At 33.1% G+C, this 19,915-nt stretch overlaps 1 protein-coding gene across 1 annotated transcript in view; it reads right to left on the reverse strand.

The window, feature by feature from the left end:
- Positions 1-456: 456 nt before the first annotated feature.
- Positions 457-19,915, reverse strand: part of CBP53E_1 (Calbindin-32) — a gene marked incomplete at its 3' end in the record, with an annotated part of 57,127 nt that continues 37,668 nt past the window's right edge. Inside the window, exons 6-11 of the mRNA XM_012941097.3 lie at positions 14,185-14,268; positions 10,461-10,516; positions 8,940-8,985; positions 5,789-5,845; positions 2,996-3,067; positions 457-597 (exon numbers count right to left, since the gene is read on the reverse strand). Coding sequence (XP_012796551.2) covers positions 457-597; positions 2,996-3,067; positions 5,789-5,845; positions 8,940-8,985; positions 10,461-10,516; positions 14,185-14,268 — 456 coding nt within the window. The remainder of the gene's footprint in view (positions 598-2,995; positions 3,068-5,788; positions 5,846-8,939; positions 8,986-10,460; positions 10,517-14,184; positions 14,269-19,915) is intronic.

Genomic DNA, 19,915 nt, shown 5'->3' on the forward strand with positions numbered 1-19,915 from the left:
TTATTATTGTTATTATCGCCATGTTATTTATTACTATTTCATTAATGATAAAATACAGTTGTAGATAATAATGACATGAATGAAAAATCAATTAAAGGTTTATGAATACAGATACATTTTTTGTGTGTTTTTTCTAAATTTAAAATAAGCGGAAACAATTATGCAATAAAATGGGCTTCATGAAATAAAAATGCAAGTTAACATGAATAAACTATAGAGAATGATTGATCGATTGATAGAGAAGGAAAAGAAAATTAGAAGGAAGGTATGACTGCATTATTGAATGAAAAAACTAGGGGGGTAGAGAGAGAGGGAAAGAGTGAGGAGTCATCATCGAGGTAGAAATACACTTCTTTATTTCGTTGAGATTGTCTCCTCAATTTGTTTCTTTCGTTTGAAAATGGATAACATAAATACTGCAGAATAATAATAATGAATAAATAATTAGATAAATTTTCATAATCTATCACCTAACAGACGAGATTGTTGCATAAGCATCATTTTTAATTCATCACGATTAATTTTCCCATCATTATTTACATCCCATTGATTTAATATGACTTTTTTAAAAAATTCCAAATCAGCTTCATCATAATCCTATAAAACCAAAAAAACAAACAAATAATTATGGATATAATCGGATGACTAAAAAATTAAAAAAAACAACCGCGAAACTATAAATTATGGACAAACCAATCAGATATAAAATGACAGGTCTCGGATTTTGGTGCGAAATTCATTTGTCTATTTGGCTAAATAGAGTTTTGGCATTATAGCTGATATTAGTTTGTGATGAAAACCATAAATCTAACTCCTAGCTTTAAACATCAACTGTAAATCATATTTCTAATTACTCACACTGGTTTATAACTCTCAATTGGTCCTGGTTATTTGGTGGATACTTTCAAGGTTAGTCTAGGGTCACTCAAAGGTTGTCCATAAATTATAGTCTCACCAAAAAACAACTGAAAAAACCCAGATTAAACTCATTTTCTATTGATCGTTTGAATCCTCTCAATTAATAATTAGGACTGCAGTCGATTAATGTGTTATTGGCAATATGTGCATGCTGTTCGGATTGCCTTGATATTGTCTTAGGATACAAACATTTTAAGCAGAGATAGATGGTGGCTAGTGGTGGAATCCAGGATATTTTACTTTCAGGTATAATGTTTCAAAGAAGTGTTGTAATAAATATCACTTTCCTAAAAAATTAACATAACCTGGATTACATGGATTTTTAGATTCGAGATTTCATATCTTTCAAATTTCTTTGATTGAAATTAGAATTTCAAAAGCCTACAACCTTAACATATCTTGAGTTATAAAAAATAACTCAATAATATAAATAATGGTATCTACCATCTTATTGATGTAAAGTTCGCTACTTGATTAACGCAGAGTACGGTATACAACTACGGCAGTTGGACGTATAGAATCCCCACAATCGCAGATCAAAAGATAGAAGACCGGAGAAGTGCTTGTTAGGTAAGAATCAAGAAATACAGAAAATGATGGATTATTTATAGATATTAGCGTTTGTTATATCAACATTATAATCCAATGTTATGCTACTGTCCAATAATAACATGGCCCGTTGTTATTCTAGAAAGCTCTATTATATTCTGATTGGATGGAAACTCTTCGGCTCTTTTAGAGCCTCTAGAGTCTCCATTTTAGTTCTCAGTAGCCATTGCAACAATTGATGTGTGCGATAATTTAATAAGATGAAAGGTTACAAGTGCTTGAATGAAATAAATTGCACACACGTTTATACATGTATTACTTCCTGTTAAAAAACTGTTATAAAATAGTATCTGGGTGAAAATAGTTTTTTCTTCTTGGAATAAGCATAATTGACTATAATTTCCTGGTTTTCAATGGTTGTCTAGGTAAAATCATTCCGTAATGTGTAACACTATACAATATGGAAATAATTTGATATTCATATTTTGTCTGGTCAGCTGGACGATCTAGACTTCGCAGATGATCTGGCCCTTCTATCCCTAACGCAATAATAAATGCAGGAGAAAACGACCAGTGTAGCAGCAGTCTCAGCAGCAGTAGGTCTCAACATACACAAAGGGAAAAGCAAGATTCTCCCATACAACACAGAATGCACCAATCCAATCACAATTGACGGAGACGATTTGGAAGATGTAAAAACCTTTACATATCTGGGCAGCATCATTGATGAACAGGGTGGATCTGATGCAGATGTGAAGGCGCGGATCGGCAAAGCAAGAGAAGCATATTTACAACTGAGGAACATCTGGAACTCAAAACAACTGTCTGTCAACCAACATCAAGGTCAGGATTTTCAATACAAATGTCAAGACAGTTCTACTGTATGGGGCAGAAACATGGAGAACTACGAGAGCCATCATCCAGAAAATACAGGTGTTTATTAACAGTTGTCTACGCAAAATACTTCGGATCCGTTAGTCAGACACTTTCAGCAACAACCTACTATGCGAGAGAACAAACCAGATCCCAGCGCAGAAAGAAATCAGGAAGAAGCGCTGGAAGTGGATAGAACACACACATTGAGGAAAGCATTCAACTGCATCACAAGACAAGTCCTCACATGGAATCGTCAAGGTCAAAGGAGGAGAGGAAGACCAAAGAACATATTATGCCGAGACATGGAGACAGACATGAGAAGAATGAACAACAATTGAATAGAACTGGAAAGGGAGGCCCAGGACAGAGTGGGTTGGAGAATGTTGGTCGGCGGCCAATGCTCTATTGGGAGTAACAGGCGTAAGTAAATAAAGCAAGAATACAAGTCTATGAATTCATTTGGTTAATTGGAACCTTAATAAACATTTGATTGTATAAAACATCAGAAAGAAGATAGAATACTACTAATCACAGGTGACAACATAAAATCTCTACTTTAAATTGATTCATTTCTTTTTTTCTAAACAAATAAATTATATATACATAATATACACATATCTAGGATCTAGAATCGTTATTTCTGTCTACTTACTTCTTGAGCTAATTCCAATAAATCTTTAAGGAATCCTGATAATTCTTCATCTTCTATTGTACCATTTGCATCCTAATGTAACGAAATATCAATTATAATTTATTGTATCACGTATATAATAATCATTCATTGATACATGTTGATAAATATCACTTATTCCAATAGTTAAAACAAAAAAAGCAAAGTATTCAAAAATCTTAATTGCTTAAATCGACTTTTGAATTCAACTGTGAAAATACTACAATTTCTACAAATCTCTACACTGATAATGATCATATGGTTACTAGTGACTAATTTCAAAATAGATTTCTTGAAGTTCTAGTGAGAAATGGTGACAAGTAGAGTCCAACCCATGATGGGTGAGAGACAGTTATTCACCAGACATAACGGATGAAAGATTGTGCGAAATCATGAATCAATTGAAGTTAAACATTAACACTATTGGATACAGACTCAGTGGTCTATAGGTTAGGCATCAAAACACAAGAGAGAAGATTTTGAGTCCGAGCCCCATATCAGGACGAAACGGCTATCCAGTGATTACAGGTTTTCAATGGTGGTCTAGCTTAGATTGATTGGTGAATTCAACTGTGAAAATGCTACAATCTCCACTAATCCACATATTGTTAATTGCTTTACTTGGTAAAGATAAAACTTACTTTTACTATACAAAATGTTGTCATATATGATTTATTATTACACGAGGGTCAAATAATATTCAGACTAACTTACAACTATTAAGATATTGCTTGGATTATATTTAAATATGATCATCCCCAACGAATTATCCTCATCAGTTTAGATTTGTATTAAGAAATATTTTTATGTTTAACTTAACTACAATTTTATAAGTTAAGTGTAAACATCAATGAATGCTGACTCGTTGGTTTACAAGTTAAGCGTTCATGAATGGTCATAGATGTGTACTGATGAAGAGTAACATACTAGGACGAGACGAGCGCTCAGTACTTTCTAGTTTTCAATTACTTACTTACCTACGCCTGTTACTCCTCGTGGAGGACCATAGGCCGCCCACCAGCATTCTCCATTCAACCCTGTCCTTAGCAATCCTTTCCAGCCCTTCCTAGTTGTTACTTATCCTTTTCATATCTGCTTCTATCTTCCGACGTATAGTGTTCTTTGGCCTTCCTCTTTTCTGCGTCCCTTCAGGATTCCAAGTTAGGGCTTGTCTTGCGATGCATTTTGATGATTTCCACAATGTATGTCTTATCTATTTCCATCGTCTTTTTCTAATTAACTCCTCAGCTAGAAGCTGGTTTGTTCTCTCCCACAGTAGACTGTTGCTAATGGTATCCGGCCAATGAATGTTAGGTAACTTGCGTAGACAACTATTTATAAACACTCTAACCTTCTTGACGATGGTTGTAGTAGTTTTCCAAGTTTCATCTCCGTGCAGTAGAACTGTCTTGACGTTCGTATTGAAGATTCTGACTTTGATATTGTTTGAAAGTTGTTTTGAGTTCTATATGTTCTTCAATTGTAGTTGCTATAAAGCTTTATATTCACGTATCATGTTCGTTGGTACTTATTAGGAAGGTATCTCTGCGGTAATTGTAGTCTCATCTATCACCAAGACTTTCAAGATTATTGGTGAATCTAGCTAACAAGTACTAGATTGCAGGAAACCTTCTTTTAGGGTCCTTATGTTTCCTACGTTCAAGCATTTATTTATCTCATTATGGTGCATGCATGGAAATCACCAAACTGCATCACGAGGAAAACCCTAACTTGGGATCCCGAAGGAAAATGGAAAAGAGGAAGGCCAAAGAACACAGTACGTCGGGAAATAGAAGCAGACATGAGAAGGATGAATAACAACTGGAAAGAGTTGGAAAGGAATGCCCAGAACAGGGTTGGATGGAGAGTGCTGGTGGGCGGCCCATACTCCTCCACGAGAAGTAACTGGCGTAAGTGAGTGAGTGCATGCGATTCTGAGTCACTTAGACTAGAGAGTAATAATGTACATTGATCTACAGAATTCAACCAGTAATAAATTACTAGACAAACAACATAACACGGATCACTTTTTAATGATCAGTTATTTGTACACTTGACATTGATTTATAACGTTATATAATTTAAAATTAAAAGTCATCAGTAAATGATTGATCAGTTGAGATTTCTTTAACAAACATAAAAAGATAAAAAACAATCTAATTAGATGATAAATTCACTGATTATGAAAATTTTAAGGATAGTTATTTCATTCTTAGCTGTTCGTCGAAACGATCTCATAAAGGATTAAACTCTAGAATATTCATATCTGTTAATGATCAAAGCGATTATGAGTTGAGAAATCATAGAACAATAATCACCAATGACATTATTAGTAAGTCAGTCGTCATAAGTAACGATTATCTAAACCCATTTCAATGTAATAGTACCATTCTGCACTTTTTATGAGCTTAAATTAGAACAATGATGGTCACTAGTTAATGTACGATGGATTTGATGATTTTAATTAACAACAAACCCTTACCTGATAATAACTAGCACTGAAGCGTTAAATTTCTAGTCGAAAGCCATGATAAACAGAGTTCAACAATGTCTAGTGTAAGACAAACGTCATCAACAGTCTTGGATAATTATTATTCTATTTCATGAATAGATTAATGCTTGAAATGTAGACCGTTTACTTCGAACTGAGTACTTGAAATTTATAGCGATCACTGTGATATCTTTAAATTATAATTCAAAATAGTTATCATGGATCAGGAGAGTTCATCGTATACCACTGTGTAACTAAATGAATAAAACAAATATTTTACTTACAAGATCATAAAGTGAAAATGCTCGATCAATATCAGCTGATGTAATTTTCGAAGCATTCTATAACAAAAATAAATATAAAGCAATTAATCCCTTTGATTAATTTCCATAGTGTAATAAAAAGACGAACATTATTAGAACTATGTGATGTCAATATTAACTCAATACATTTCAAGCAATCTGATCACACATACTTGTTAAGAACATTTATATATAAGATGGTGGTTGGAGATAGTTAACCGCCATCTTATCTCAACATAGTGCACGTAATGTCGAGTCAACTAGACTAGTGACCATATTGTAACTTGGTCGATAGGATTCAATTTGCACTAAGAAGGACCTGACATACATGACATTGATCAACACCCAGTGATCAATCAATTGTAAATACATTTATATATAAAGAATAAGAGGTCAATTAGAATAGAAATGGAGGGTAAGAAGAGACAAGGATAATAAAGAAAATAATGTGAAAACAATTTGAAACCTCATCACTCTGGATAATAATAAGTTAATATTACCAGAGTAGATTTCAGGTGAGAACAAACTGTTTTTGAATACACAGACGGGGTTTGAATTTTCGTATAGCTAAAGCTATAATAAACTTTAGTATACACCCTTTTACAAGTTTGTACAACACCATAAAAGTCGAGTTAAGATCAATTTTATGACCTGTTTCAACTATGCGTTTGACAAAAGAAGATGATATATATCGTCAATCCTCGTATATAATTATCGACTTAAATCGCGTTGGTGAACAACAGAATAAAATAAGTACAATAATTGATCAAGGCAGACAACCAACAGAAGGAAGCGAAACGAAATGTCATGTTGTGGATTAGCCGACTTGATTTAATCAAGCGTTAATCAATATTTATAGCCAAATAAAAATAAGTTAAAGACATATGATGAATAGGATAAGAAGTGTACACACACATACGCTCATGTAAAAACAGTTAGGGTTAATAAGCGAACAAGTGGCAAGGTCAAGACGTGATTCAGGAAGAATGGATAGATTGGCCTGTTCAGATGCTAGAATATGGGTTTAACATAGAAACTGACACTACAAACTGTTACTATAAAATGAAACATTGTGTCTGGCTTCTTCCTGCTTTAAAGCTAATTTTGTTTTCTAGAATTCCATTAAGTATCATACAATTAAATGCAATTTATAGGTTGACTAACAGTTGTAGCTTTTATTACTGTTCTTCTGAAACCAAGTTATGTAAACGATTTAAAAGTGGAGTAGTAGTAGTGTAGTGAAAAAGGAATACGAGTGAGGACAATCGGATGTAATTTAGCACAAAATTACAGCACATTTCACTAAAATCTGACAACCCTGCAGTAAATAGTTAATTTGCGAAATATCAATCTATCGTCTCAAACTTGACTGTTCCTTTTGTAAATATCAGTCTAGAGTCTCAGATTTCATTATTTATGCATTTTCATACCAACTGCTCTTCGTTCTCGTTCTTTCCCCCTCGATCTTCCACTGAAATACATTCTATGTCTGAATATCGTTATATACTACTTATGTGGATATAAGTAGCTCACACTACAGTAATAGTAGTAGCAGTACACTTTGAGAATTCACATGGTAAATCAATCAAGAACAATTTGTATTAAACAATAATAGATCATATATAATGACATATAATATTTTCTCATTTATTCATTATTAATTTAGTGAAATCTCATTGGTTTCAAAGTTATTTACATTAACTACTACCTTTCTAATTGGTCTAGAAGATGATTAATTTGATTCTCTGTTTATTATTTTACATGTATTTGTTATGTCCCAATAAGCATGATGAATGGTAACTTTAGGATCCATTTATGGACCAATACTAAACGTATGTTTTTACCGTATAATTGTTAAATAACTAAACTATTCATATTCCTCTTATTATAGGCTTTATTTTGATTTATAAACTATTATTATACGTTTTACCACTCTTGAATTATGCCCTGTCTATTAGTCACTGCCTCCCACATTCACAGCCACATTTGGTCAAATCTTGTACAAATGTTATTTTCTATTTTATGGTATGTTGTGGTCTGTTTGATTGGTATATAAACTCAGTATGTTTGAAATATAATGATTCATATTGCAGAGGCTGAGATTGGCGTTCTGGACTTAAATGGCTGGGCTAGACAGGAAGCAGAACCAATCAGAACTCTAGGCTGCTTATACGGGTTTACGCGTCATTGATCCGATCGATAAGTCACTACTCTCTAATCGGCGGTCACAAGTTATAATAGCATTTTAAGCTGAAATATATATTTCAAGAAATTCTTCAAAGATTATAGATGTATAGGTTACTTGTTATTTACTAAAATTAGTTAAGTAATATATTCATTCCATTATTCTACTCAAGAAAATACAATATTAATTTATTATTGTTATATGCTGATGAGAATAATGAATGATAACTGTTGGGATCTATTTCTGGATTAACATTATACATACATTTTTATCGTATAATTGTTAAGTAACTAAACTTGTCATATTCGTGTTCCTCTTATTACGAGCTTTATTTTAACCTATGAACTATTGATATACGATTAACCATTCTTGAGTTATGCCTGGTCTATCAATTATTATCTCCCACATTCACATCTACTATTGGTTAAGTTTTGTACAAATGTTGTTTCCTATTTTATTGGTACGATGTGGTCTGTTGGGTTTATATATAAACCCAGTATGTCTGAAATACATGATTCATATTGCAGAGGCTGAGATTTGTGTTCTGGACTTAACAGGCAGGGCTAGGCAGTAAGTAGGACCGATAAGGTCTCTAGACTGCTCGTGTGGGTTTTATGCGTCACTGGTCTGGTCGATAAATCACTGTTCTCTAATTGGCAGTATCATTACTTTATGTGTTAACAGGACACAGGGCACAAGCTATAACAGTTATACTACTTATAAATCCTTTGTATCATAACATGAGAGAAAGAATGTTCCATATTGATCCAACAGTTTAAATAGATTAAAATTACAGTTTGTCATTTGTGCTTTATACTATTCATTTCCTTTTAGGCATTGTATTGGCTTGTGTCAATGAGAAGAAGATATCTTGATTTACATTATCCACCTCAAAATGTATATTACTACAGTATTATAATATAATCATAAGAGTTTGATTAAGATTACCTTGAAAATTGGTCTGCATAAATAATTCTCTTTAACAGGAAGTAGTCTAAAAAGAGTTGGAATTATTGAAAATAATGGTTGATGATGATTATTATTATGATATAAATAACATTTACATTATAAATAAACAATGTCAGTTTGAACAACATCTTGCTTCTAACTGTAGTAAATAGGAAAGCATACTCTACTTAATAGTAATAATAATAATAGTAATTCCAGTTGTTGGGACCATGAGCCAATTAAAGCTAGACCACCACGGAAAACCTGGAAGGACTGAACGACCGTTTCGTCCTATTTTGGGGCTCCTCAGCAGTGCGAGTCTAGGACCCCGCCCCGCGAGATTCAAACCCACGACCTGTCAGTCTCGCGCGCGAACTCTTAACCATCAGACCACCGGGCCGGCATCTAACGGTGTTAATGTCTAACTTCAACTGAGGAGCCCAACAATGGGACGAAACGGCCTTCCAGTGCTTCTAGGTTTTGTATGATGGTCTAGTATCAATTGACTCATGATCTCAACTATTGAAATTACTACAATCTCCACAAACCGATTTTTTGATGATAATAATAATAATAATATTCACTGTTTTCATACCATAGCGTCCAATATGATTTTAATATCATTCTGTAAAGTATAATCAGGATAGGCCTCTACATGAATCATTCACGTAGGTTAGCCATTACAAGATGGATTTTCAAAGATTTCTAATCATTACCTTGGTCTGTCTACTATGAAACATATCATATAAAAAAGTCGAGTTGTGTAGTCTAGCGACTTAATCGTAAGTTGATCACTAAAGTTCAATAAGCAATATTTATCTGACAAAATACAACTAACAACTATGTTTTTTTCTTCAAAGTAATGATTAGAGAATATACAATGATAAACTGAATCGATTATTACACTACAAAAGGAATGATACCACTTAGGAGAGATAAGGTTATATATTTTGAAACAATACAATTCATATATTATTTTGACTGAATCCCTGTATCAAGGATTGTCAGTAATATCAAATACAAGATGAAAATAGAATCGGTAAACAGAATTCATATTATTATTTATTTTATTTATTTATTTAAACACATAAATATTAGTACTAAGGGGCACCGAAAACATATGCGCCACACATGCCACTTCATTTGTGTGTGGGCGGTTATACTGCCTTGGTGACCAGACCAAAGCACGTGGTTTCCTTAGGAGGGGGGCATACAAGGAGCCTTAGACCTAAAGGTCTAATCCACAAGGCAGTGGTAGCCGGTAACCAATAATTGGTTCATACGCCATTTGTTTCCTTCGGATCCTGGAGCCCATTTGCACGATTGGCTTGAAATCAAGGTTTTCCAACTCCGCTAGGTGTACTCTCCGTGTCCACCAATTCGGTTAAAGCATTGGACGTTCGCTTTTTGTCCTCTGAGTTTTGTAAACAACACCCCCATCACTATAAGGCAGTAAGTATATGTATTGATATATGTATTCATACCTATTAATATTTAATATATATTTGAAACAAACTTTACCTTGCCATTTCACTGAGTTGAAGTTTACCATCTTTATTTTGATCGAATAACTGGAGCTTTACAAAATGAAATGAAAAGAATAATGACGAACTTCAGAACAATTTAAATCCAACAAGTTTTTTCTGCCTTTATTAAAGAATTTTAAAAAATTTCTACAATGTGTTATGTATCATCATGTTAGATTGTAGTGGCTTAGTTTCGTTAATCAATCCCCATGATAATCAGTAGTATATAAATCCTCAAACGGTGTTTGAATTCAGGAAATAATAAGAAGCGGTGACTACAGTTTATTAGTGAATAAAACGTATAATAAAGTTACAAGCATAACGAACTAATTTGCAGCAGAGAGGCTACTACGTGTGTGAGCGAGAGAACGAATACAGAGGTGAATTTATAGTCAATATCAACATTTAATCTAGAGAGATATATGTGCATAGGCTGTCACATCTGATCAAGCCTACACGTTTACACAAACATAATAATGATGATAATAAAAGAAAGAAATGAGTGAATTGTTACTATGCGAATAACAATGTCTGTCAAATAAGTTAATAAAAGTGTTCGACAAAATTAACCATAAACAAAATTGATTGTAAGTTGCTATAATATCATCTAGTAAACTGTGCTATACTATACAAATAAATATTCAAAACCAAACTGTTTTAACTTGTAATTTTGATAACTAAATAGTCTTTAATTTCTGTTACCACAACATTAACTACTATCAAATACTTTTATGAGTAATTACTGGATTCGAGGCCCTGAGTTAACATCAACTCTGTGATGCAGATACATCAAGCTGACCAGTCCCAAATAGGAAGAAACGTGCATCAAACTGGATTCCACTACTAGTCATCATCTATTCAAGCTTATAATGCATGTAAATCAAGGCAATATCGGGGCAATCCACATAGGATTTACATATATCAATAAAAGACTGATCAATTGCAGTCATGAAGATCAATGGGAAGATTCAAATAAACAATACAAAGTGACTTTTAAATGTATATACTGTAATTAGTGCATTGTTAGTTCATGTTTTTTTCACTGTCCTGTTTTCTTCTTTTAAATAATTCGATATGCACTTTTATGAATACTTTTTCAACTCACAATCGTTCACAATAGCACAGGAGCATTCATTCATTAACCTTGACCAAATCTTGAATTCCAATGTAAACGTTTTTAGAATACAATAAATAAATGAAAACCTTTTCATTCAATGATTTGCTTATAAGGTGAATGTCAAAAATTTAGTATGATCATATATACATTCTCACTTTACTTTTTCAAACCGTGTTCCAAATGTTCACTGGTTCTCACTATGATTAATACTACCTAATTTCGATCTTTTTTAGTAATTCGTCTCGTCAATTTCATCTTGTCGTGTGATTTACTAGTAGTCTAAGATAACTTATATCTTTATCAGTCTCTATAGTGATGATGTCTGACTGACGGTTGATCAATCTTTTACATAGAATTAAATCTATGAACATCTGATTGTCAGAATGGATTTATTTAATTGTTAGAAGTAAGAATCATTAAATGAATATCTTCAGAGTAAGATTTTATAATTTTTCAAATTAATTAACAGATTTTGGCGAGACTATAAGTTATGGACGAACCAATCAGATTTAAGATAGTAGGTCATAGATTTGGGCGGGAAATTCATTCTTACATTTAGTTAAAGAGCGTTTTGAGATTTTAACTTATGTCAATTCGTGATGACAACCATAAATCTAATTCGTAACCCTAACCATCGACTGTAAATCCTTATTCTCGAAACTGCTTTATAACCCTCATTTAGTCCTAGTTAGTAGGTGGATCTTCTTAAGGTAACTTTAGCGTCGCTCAATGTTCGTCCATAAATTATAGTCTCACCGAAGTAACATAAGTTAAACAGATAATAGATTTTTCCTAAGGTTATTCAAATTACGTCAGATATCTTTATTCAAATTCTATGTGACCTAACACAAGCTTTCATTAGGTTCTTCATTTTAAAGTTTCGTTATTTTATGCCTAAGTAGAAAATATTCCTAACAAATATGAATACTTCATTTTTCTTTTAAAATGTTTATCTATTGTAAGTGGTTTAGGGAGGTAGTTGTATATCATCGTTAGCGCCGTGATTTAATTGTTGTTGAAAAAACCGTTGAAAATCACGAAGCATTAAACAACTATTTTGTCATTCCACAGAACACTTCAGTAATGTAAATCCATAACTATACCACTAAGGATTGAACAAATGACCTTAGGTTCCACTCAAGTTCCTGACAGTTAGACCGTTTAGCCAATATCCAGTAATCCTATTCTAGATCAAAACAGCTGTCTACTAACTCATGGGCTCTAATGGCTGTTCTGCTGAAATCAGTCCGTGATATTAATCACAAAATATACTTTAGGCAAATGTAAATGTTTTCACATAAAAATCTTTACAGTAGTTTACTTATCAAAAACGTAGTTCTGTCTCAGTATGTTTAGTTAGTTAGATATATGAGTGAACATTATAATTTTTTTATCAGTATAGGGTCGTGGAGATTATTAAGCAATTAATTGAAGTCACGAAACAATCTATTTCAGGTCACCGTTGAAAACCTGGAAGCACTGGACGGCCGTTTCATCCTATTGTGGGACTCCTCATCAGTGTGCATTGTGGAATAGTTGAGGTTAGACATTAACACAGGGATTGGGCGTTCTCACGCGAGACTGAAAACCCTGGGTTTGAGTCCCGCAAACGGGACCATGGATGCACACTGCTGAGGGGTTCCACAATAGGACGAAACGGTCGTCCAGTTCTTCCATGTTTTCAATGGTGATTTAACATCGATCGTTTCATGATATCAACCAATAACTTAATAATTTCCACAACTCTATACTGATAATTACCATGTGCTCACTAGTGACTAGATTCATGAGGGAATTCTCGAAGTTCTAGTGAGAAACCGTGACTAGTGGAGCTAATCCGTGTCGCGTAGAGACAGATATCTAACTCAGTACAATGGAGGATGTTCACGCGATTTCGTGGATTGGTTAAGGTTAGACATTAATTTTTTTATCGACTGAATAATGTAAAGTTAATTTGGGTTAATTTTATTACCATTAAATGTGTAGAATTAAAATACCATAATTGTTTACCAACATGTTGAATAACTAAATTAATCTCAGTGACCTAATTGAAGCCTAAATTTATTGAATAAATGATGAATTTTTTAATTTCTTTCAGCTAATTCATATGTGATTACTCAGGTATTTTTTGTAATTGGAAAATCCTTTCAAACTTCTAGATCATTTGATGATATTTAAAAGCATGGTTTAGTCTAATAGTCAAAATGTTTTAATTCAATCCGTCTACGATGATTACGTAATGTTCGTGAAATTAATTGTTCGACTCGTGACCTGAAGGTTGTTGGTACAGAGAATGAAGATTTAACCCTAACCCTGGGGCCCATGTGCACCATTGGTTTGGAATCAGGGTTTTCTAACTCCCCTAGGTGGACCCTCCATATCCACCAACCTGATTAAAACGTCAAACATTCACTTTTCATTCTCTCAATTTTATAAAAAAACGATATGAGTTGTATGACAATATTTTTATAATTGTACTTTTATTTTACATTCATTTCATATAAAATGAATAAAACTATAACCAATAGAATATCAAAGAGTGGTATATTATTAACAGAAAATATGGACCCCCCCCCAAAAAAAAAAGAAGAAATCAACTTACGATGGATGAAGTATACTCAATTAATTTTCCTTCTTCAATATTAGTTTCCGGTTTCGCTTCTTTCAATAAGTGTAGAAGAAATGACTACAGAAAATAGATCAATATATATTACAGGTTAAATAGCATATTATAGTTAACACATAATTTGGATTGTATAGATTTTATATTCAAGTGATTGTAAGAATTTCATTATGGAATCATTCTCATTGTCATAAATACACTACATCGTAAGCGTTAAAATACATCACTCGCATTTTCATCGTCTCTGATCATATTTTTTAATCTACTCTAGATAGTCTTCTTACGTTGCATTGTTTATACAGCTTTTTTTTCAGGACTGATCAAGGAACGTGAAGGAATATCATAGGGATAAGTCTAGTAAGTTAGAAGTATAATTGAATAAGCTGATTGAATTAAGGGTTTGAAACTAGAAGATTCTTACTTAAAAATGTGTTGGTGCACTGTAACAATGCGACAGACGCTGATTAATACCATCAGGATTCGTTCTCACATGATGCACATTACCCTACATCACTCATGGTTTATTATTGAGAAATGAATTGAAGGCATTTAAAACTATGAAGTTTGCGTATTTGTATCAGGCTAGTCAAGCAAGTCAGGAGATACTATAGTTTAGCTAATACTTGCTACACAGTGATGTTGTAGTGACGGGGAACACAGGTGAGGACAATCGATGTCTAGCACAAAATATACAGAGTTACTTGGTAAAATAGAAAAACCATATTCCAATAATTCATTCAGAAATTGTTCATCAATTGTCTCAGATTTGATTGTTTCTGTAGTACCATACCAATTGCTTTCTGTTTATGTTTTTCCCTCGTTGATATATTCAACCTTCAACCACCAGACATTCTGTTCTTGACTAGGGTTATGTACCACTTATGTCGACATAAATAGCACGTAGCATAATGTTACCGAAATACTTTTCATTTGAATGTATTAAGAATTAAAACAATTGGATATTCAGATCATAGATTCATAATAAGACGATGATAGTGGTTAGTAAATATGACGTTTATTTAAACACCAATATTAACTTTAGAGAATCAAAGGTTTTTTAAGCTTTTCCGATATAAAACTTTGTACAGTGATGTGTTTAGAAATTTTCTATATCTTTAAGATGATAATAATGTAATCAGTACTTTTCACAATAGTGTGTCTATATATTTAAGTTATTTAGTACATATTACAATTGACTGACTGAATTATGATTCTCATTGGCGCATAACATAGATAAACTTTATAGTAAACTGGCATCGAACTATCTAACATATTGTGATATCCCGATGAGAATAATGAATGGTAACTTTTGGTACCAAGTTATGGACAAATACTATGCGTGTATTTTTATCGTACAGTTGTTAAGTAACTAAACTTGTCATATTCGTGTTCCTCTTATTACGAGCTTTATTTTGACCCATAAACTGTTATTCTACGATTTAACATTCTTGAGTTATACCCAGTCTATCAATTACAGTCTCCCAAATTCACAGCCACATTTGGCTAAATATTGTACAAGTGTTGTTTTTTATTTTGTAGTGAGATGTGATCTGTTTGGTTTACATATAAACCCAGTATGTTTGAAATACATGATTTATATTGCAGAGGCTGAGATTTGTGTTCGGGACTTAACAGGCAGGATTAGGTAGGAAGCAGGAACTATAAGGATTCTAGACCGCTTGTACTTGTTTTATGCGCCATTTGGTTCGATCGATAATTCACTGTTCTGTAGTTGGCGGTATCATCACGTTATGCACTAATAGGACACAGGCCAGACATTATAACACATATACGGTTGAAAATTTGATAAATTCTGGTGAAATACTTGTTTCTATGGTTTAGTTATCTTGTAATAATCTTTTTTCTTTGACCCTCAGCAAGTGCTTTCGACCACCATTTTCAAATCTTATATTACTTACTATGCTGTTGACGAAAACTGTGAAACAGTGTTGTAGCAAACTAGTCGTTCAATATTTATCATTTAAAACTAGGAAGAAGTAAGATGCTGAAGAAGATTTTTAGCTTCTGATGATGTCGTTCAGAAGAAGGATGAAAGATCTATGACTATACCATTCAACTCGGAGAACAAAACTTCATCGAAAAAAAGCTAAAAAGAAGTCGACATCTGTTTTGTTATTATTTTTTATTTTCAATTAATACTCATTTATGATATAATAAGTTGTGTAATGCAACTTTTTTGTGTTTACTAGTAAAATGAGCTAACGCGCGTCTTGGATTCCGCTGCTAGTCATCATCCATCTTTGCTTATGAGCTAATGCTGTTTATTATCCAGCCTATGTCAGATTAACAGTATAAAACTCTTCAAAATACTTAATTAAATAATTAGATTGAATGGCTCTATCATACATTTAGCTTTTAATATGAAATGTATCTTGAAAGGTCGAATTTGTGTGTTGTTCAACTCCAGATTATCAGAATGGGGATTTGTGGTGATTGTAGTAATGTCAATAGTTGAATTCGTGTATTGGACCATTATTGAAAACGCGGAATCACTGAGCGGCCTTTTCGTTCTAGTACGGAACTTTGCTGCCGAGGAGTCCTATACTAGGACGAAACGGCTGTCCAGTGCTTCCAGGTTCTCCACAGTGGTCTAGCTTAGATCGACTCATGAATTCAACTACTATAATTCCAAATTTTCATTTGGATATACTTTCAAGTTGAATGATTTCCACTTTCTGCTGGATAAGCTAAACCAAAGAAATCATTAAGATTTTCCCGTTAGAAACTAACCTGGTGTGGCAAAAAATAGGCGGAAGTTCATTATCATTATTATTGTAATTATCATCTTGAAAAACAAGTATGCATAGTTGCGATTGTACAAGTATGAAAATGAATTATAATCAGTATGATGTTGTGGAGATTGTTAAGTTTTTGATGGACATCATAAATCGATTGATGTAAGACCACCATTGAAAACCCGGAAGTATTGGACAGCAGTTTTGTCCTAGTACGGGACTCGTCAGCAGTAAGTATCCTTGGGCCTTGACCTCGTATGTGGATGCTTAGCCTCTAGACCACTGAGCCGGGATCTAAAGATGTTAATGTCTAAATTCCATCGATCCATGAATTTCGTTCATCCATTGTCTCAGATAGATACCTGTCTCTACCCGACATGGATTGGACTTTACTAGTCAAGGCTTCTAACTAGAATTCCAGGAAATCATGTTGGAGCCGGAAAGAGAATTCTTTGCTAAATCAATCTTTCTTATTATAAACTAACCTAACAACGGAAGTTGATAGTTACAATAACTCAAAAAGTGTTTTTTCCCTTTATATTTGGGCATTATTTTTGTAGATTTGTAAACTAAATAAGTCAACAAAATAATTTAGTCAATTTTCACCTGGTTGAAAAGTATTTTCTAAATTGTGTTAAAGTTTTCTTACGATCACCCGATTTTTTTTAATTTATGGTTATTTTAAATTCACTTGGTATTGTTTGCTTATATCTTCTCATTACTTATAAAGCTTGTGGCTTAAGTCAATATCGAGGTAATCCTCACTGGATGCACATATACCAACAAGAGACTGATCAATTGCAGTCTTAAACATCATTAGGGAGATTCAAACAAACAATACAAAATGAGTTTATAATTCATCCCATTGCACAAGCTAGTGGCTATCAGGACTCAGTAGTTAAATGGATAACGCGATGATGTTTGAAGTGAACGGTACTAGGTTTGAATCCCTGAGTGAACATCAACTTTGGTATAAAGGTACATCCACCTGATGAGTCTAAAACAGGACGAAACGCTGGATTCCATTGCTAACCACCATCCACCTTTAGTTATGGTTATCTTGCTTCTTAAATAATAATGAAAATATTAATCTATTCACGTTTACTATACTAAATAAGATATTTATGATTTCAGGCTAATTTTATTGTAAATGAAACTCGTTTTCTCTAGAAATCAATATCAGTCGAATAAGGTTTATGAAGAAGATACACTAACCTACTCTGGGATAAAACATCAATATCTAAATTTGTAAAAATTCATTTAGGAAACGTCAATCTTTACGAATAAGAGAAAAAACATTGTAGTTGATTTAGCTGACGGATAAGTGACAGTTACCTTGTTTTAGTCTGTAGCATAGTATTAGTTTTAAAACTATATCCATGGAATTGATAAATGTTTCTAATTTGTTAGATATAACTATTTTATTAAGCTATGGTTTGAAAAATGGTTTGAATTATTTTTTTCCTGGTTAGCGTTTTTCTAGTGAATTAGTTTTCTACAAGATGGGATAGCCAACCCCATGCTCGGCCCCCTTCCTTTATCCGAGCGTCAATTAGAGCTAGACCACTATGGAAAACCTAGAAGCACTGGACGGCCGTTTCGTCCTAATATGGAACTCCTCAGCAGTGCGCATCCACGATTTTAACTATTGAAATTACTAAAATCTCCACAAAACCCCTTCTGATAATAGTCTAATTTTTAAGATTTTTAAAATTAATTACAGTTGAACAGTTACTGATTCATCATTGTATAGGATCAAGGTAGCGAGACTATAATTTATGGACGAACCAATCAGATTTACGATGACAGGTTATAGATTTTGGTCATGGAATTCATTCATCCATTCGGTTAAATAGCGTTTTGATATTACAGCTTATGTTAGTTCGCAATGAAAACCCTAACCGTAACCATCAATTGTAAATCAAAATACTAATTCCTTACACTGGTTTATAACCCTCATTTAACACTAGGAAGTAGGTAGACATGTTCATGGTCACTTTAATGTCGCTCAATGGTCGTCCATAAATTTTAGTCTCAAAAAGTTATATTTATTTTATAGAGATTAATGTACTCTCATAACATGATGTATAAAGATATCTACCATTGTATGCATGCAATGAAATATTTTCTAGTCAAGTTGCTTATAAAAAAGAAATTATATTCTTATGAATTCTAAGTAAATGATAGAGTTTCTAGTTATTCACATAACATATACTACTTTGAATGACATTAGAAGTAACAAAAGATTGATATGAAGACAAAAATATAAGGTAATAGGCAACTAGGCCTTTCATGCTAGTAGTTTGTCTGTCAAAGTCAATATCAGTATCAACTAAAATTTAATATCCGTACAGGTCCTTCGTAATGTTGAAAACACATAGAAGACAAATGATTACATAAGTTGTTGAAGACATAATGACTTATAAATATGAACTAGATGTAAACTATGTAATTGATTTAGATATCACAAAAAAATGATCGTGTGATTAGGCATGTAACACATGATATAGTACTTGAAACCTTAAAATCATTACTAAATCACATACATCTTGAATAAGATCATTTAATACATCTGTTTGCACAAATGAAGTGTGTTATTTTCGATGCTCTTGTCATATAGAAGAGAACCAGAATTCTTCACTTCAGATAATTTTCCACAAGTTACGTACAATTGTTACATAGATAAGGAATATAACTTCAATAGAATTATCTAAAGTCAGTCAGTCAGTAACAACGTAGACCTTCGTACGTACGTACATCAGTTGGAGTTGATATACCATATTGCCACAGAGGTGCAGTTGTCCATTCAAATCCCATAGTGGTAGGGGTGGTAAGAGCATAAGCAGTAATCGGAAACATTAGGGTTTGATGTTATTCAAGGAGTATAATCCAGTGAAATGAATTTCGAAAAAGAGAAAAAATGAGCGACGTGGAGACTTCAAAAGATTAGAATT

Source organism: Schistosoma haematobium, chromosome ZW, assembly GCF_000699445.3.
Source record: "Schistosoma haematobium chromosome ZW, whole genome shotgun sequence".
NCBI lineage: Eukaryota > Metazoa > Platyhelminthes > Trematoda > Strigeidida > Schistosomatidae > Schistosoma > Schistosoma haematobium.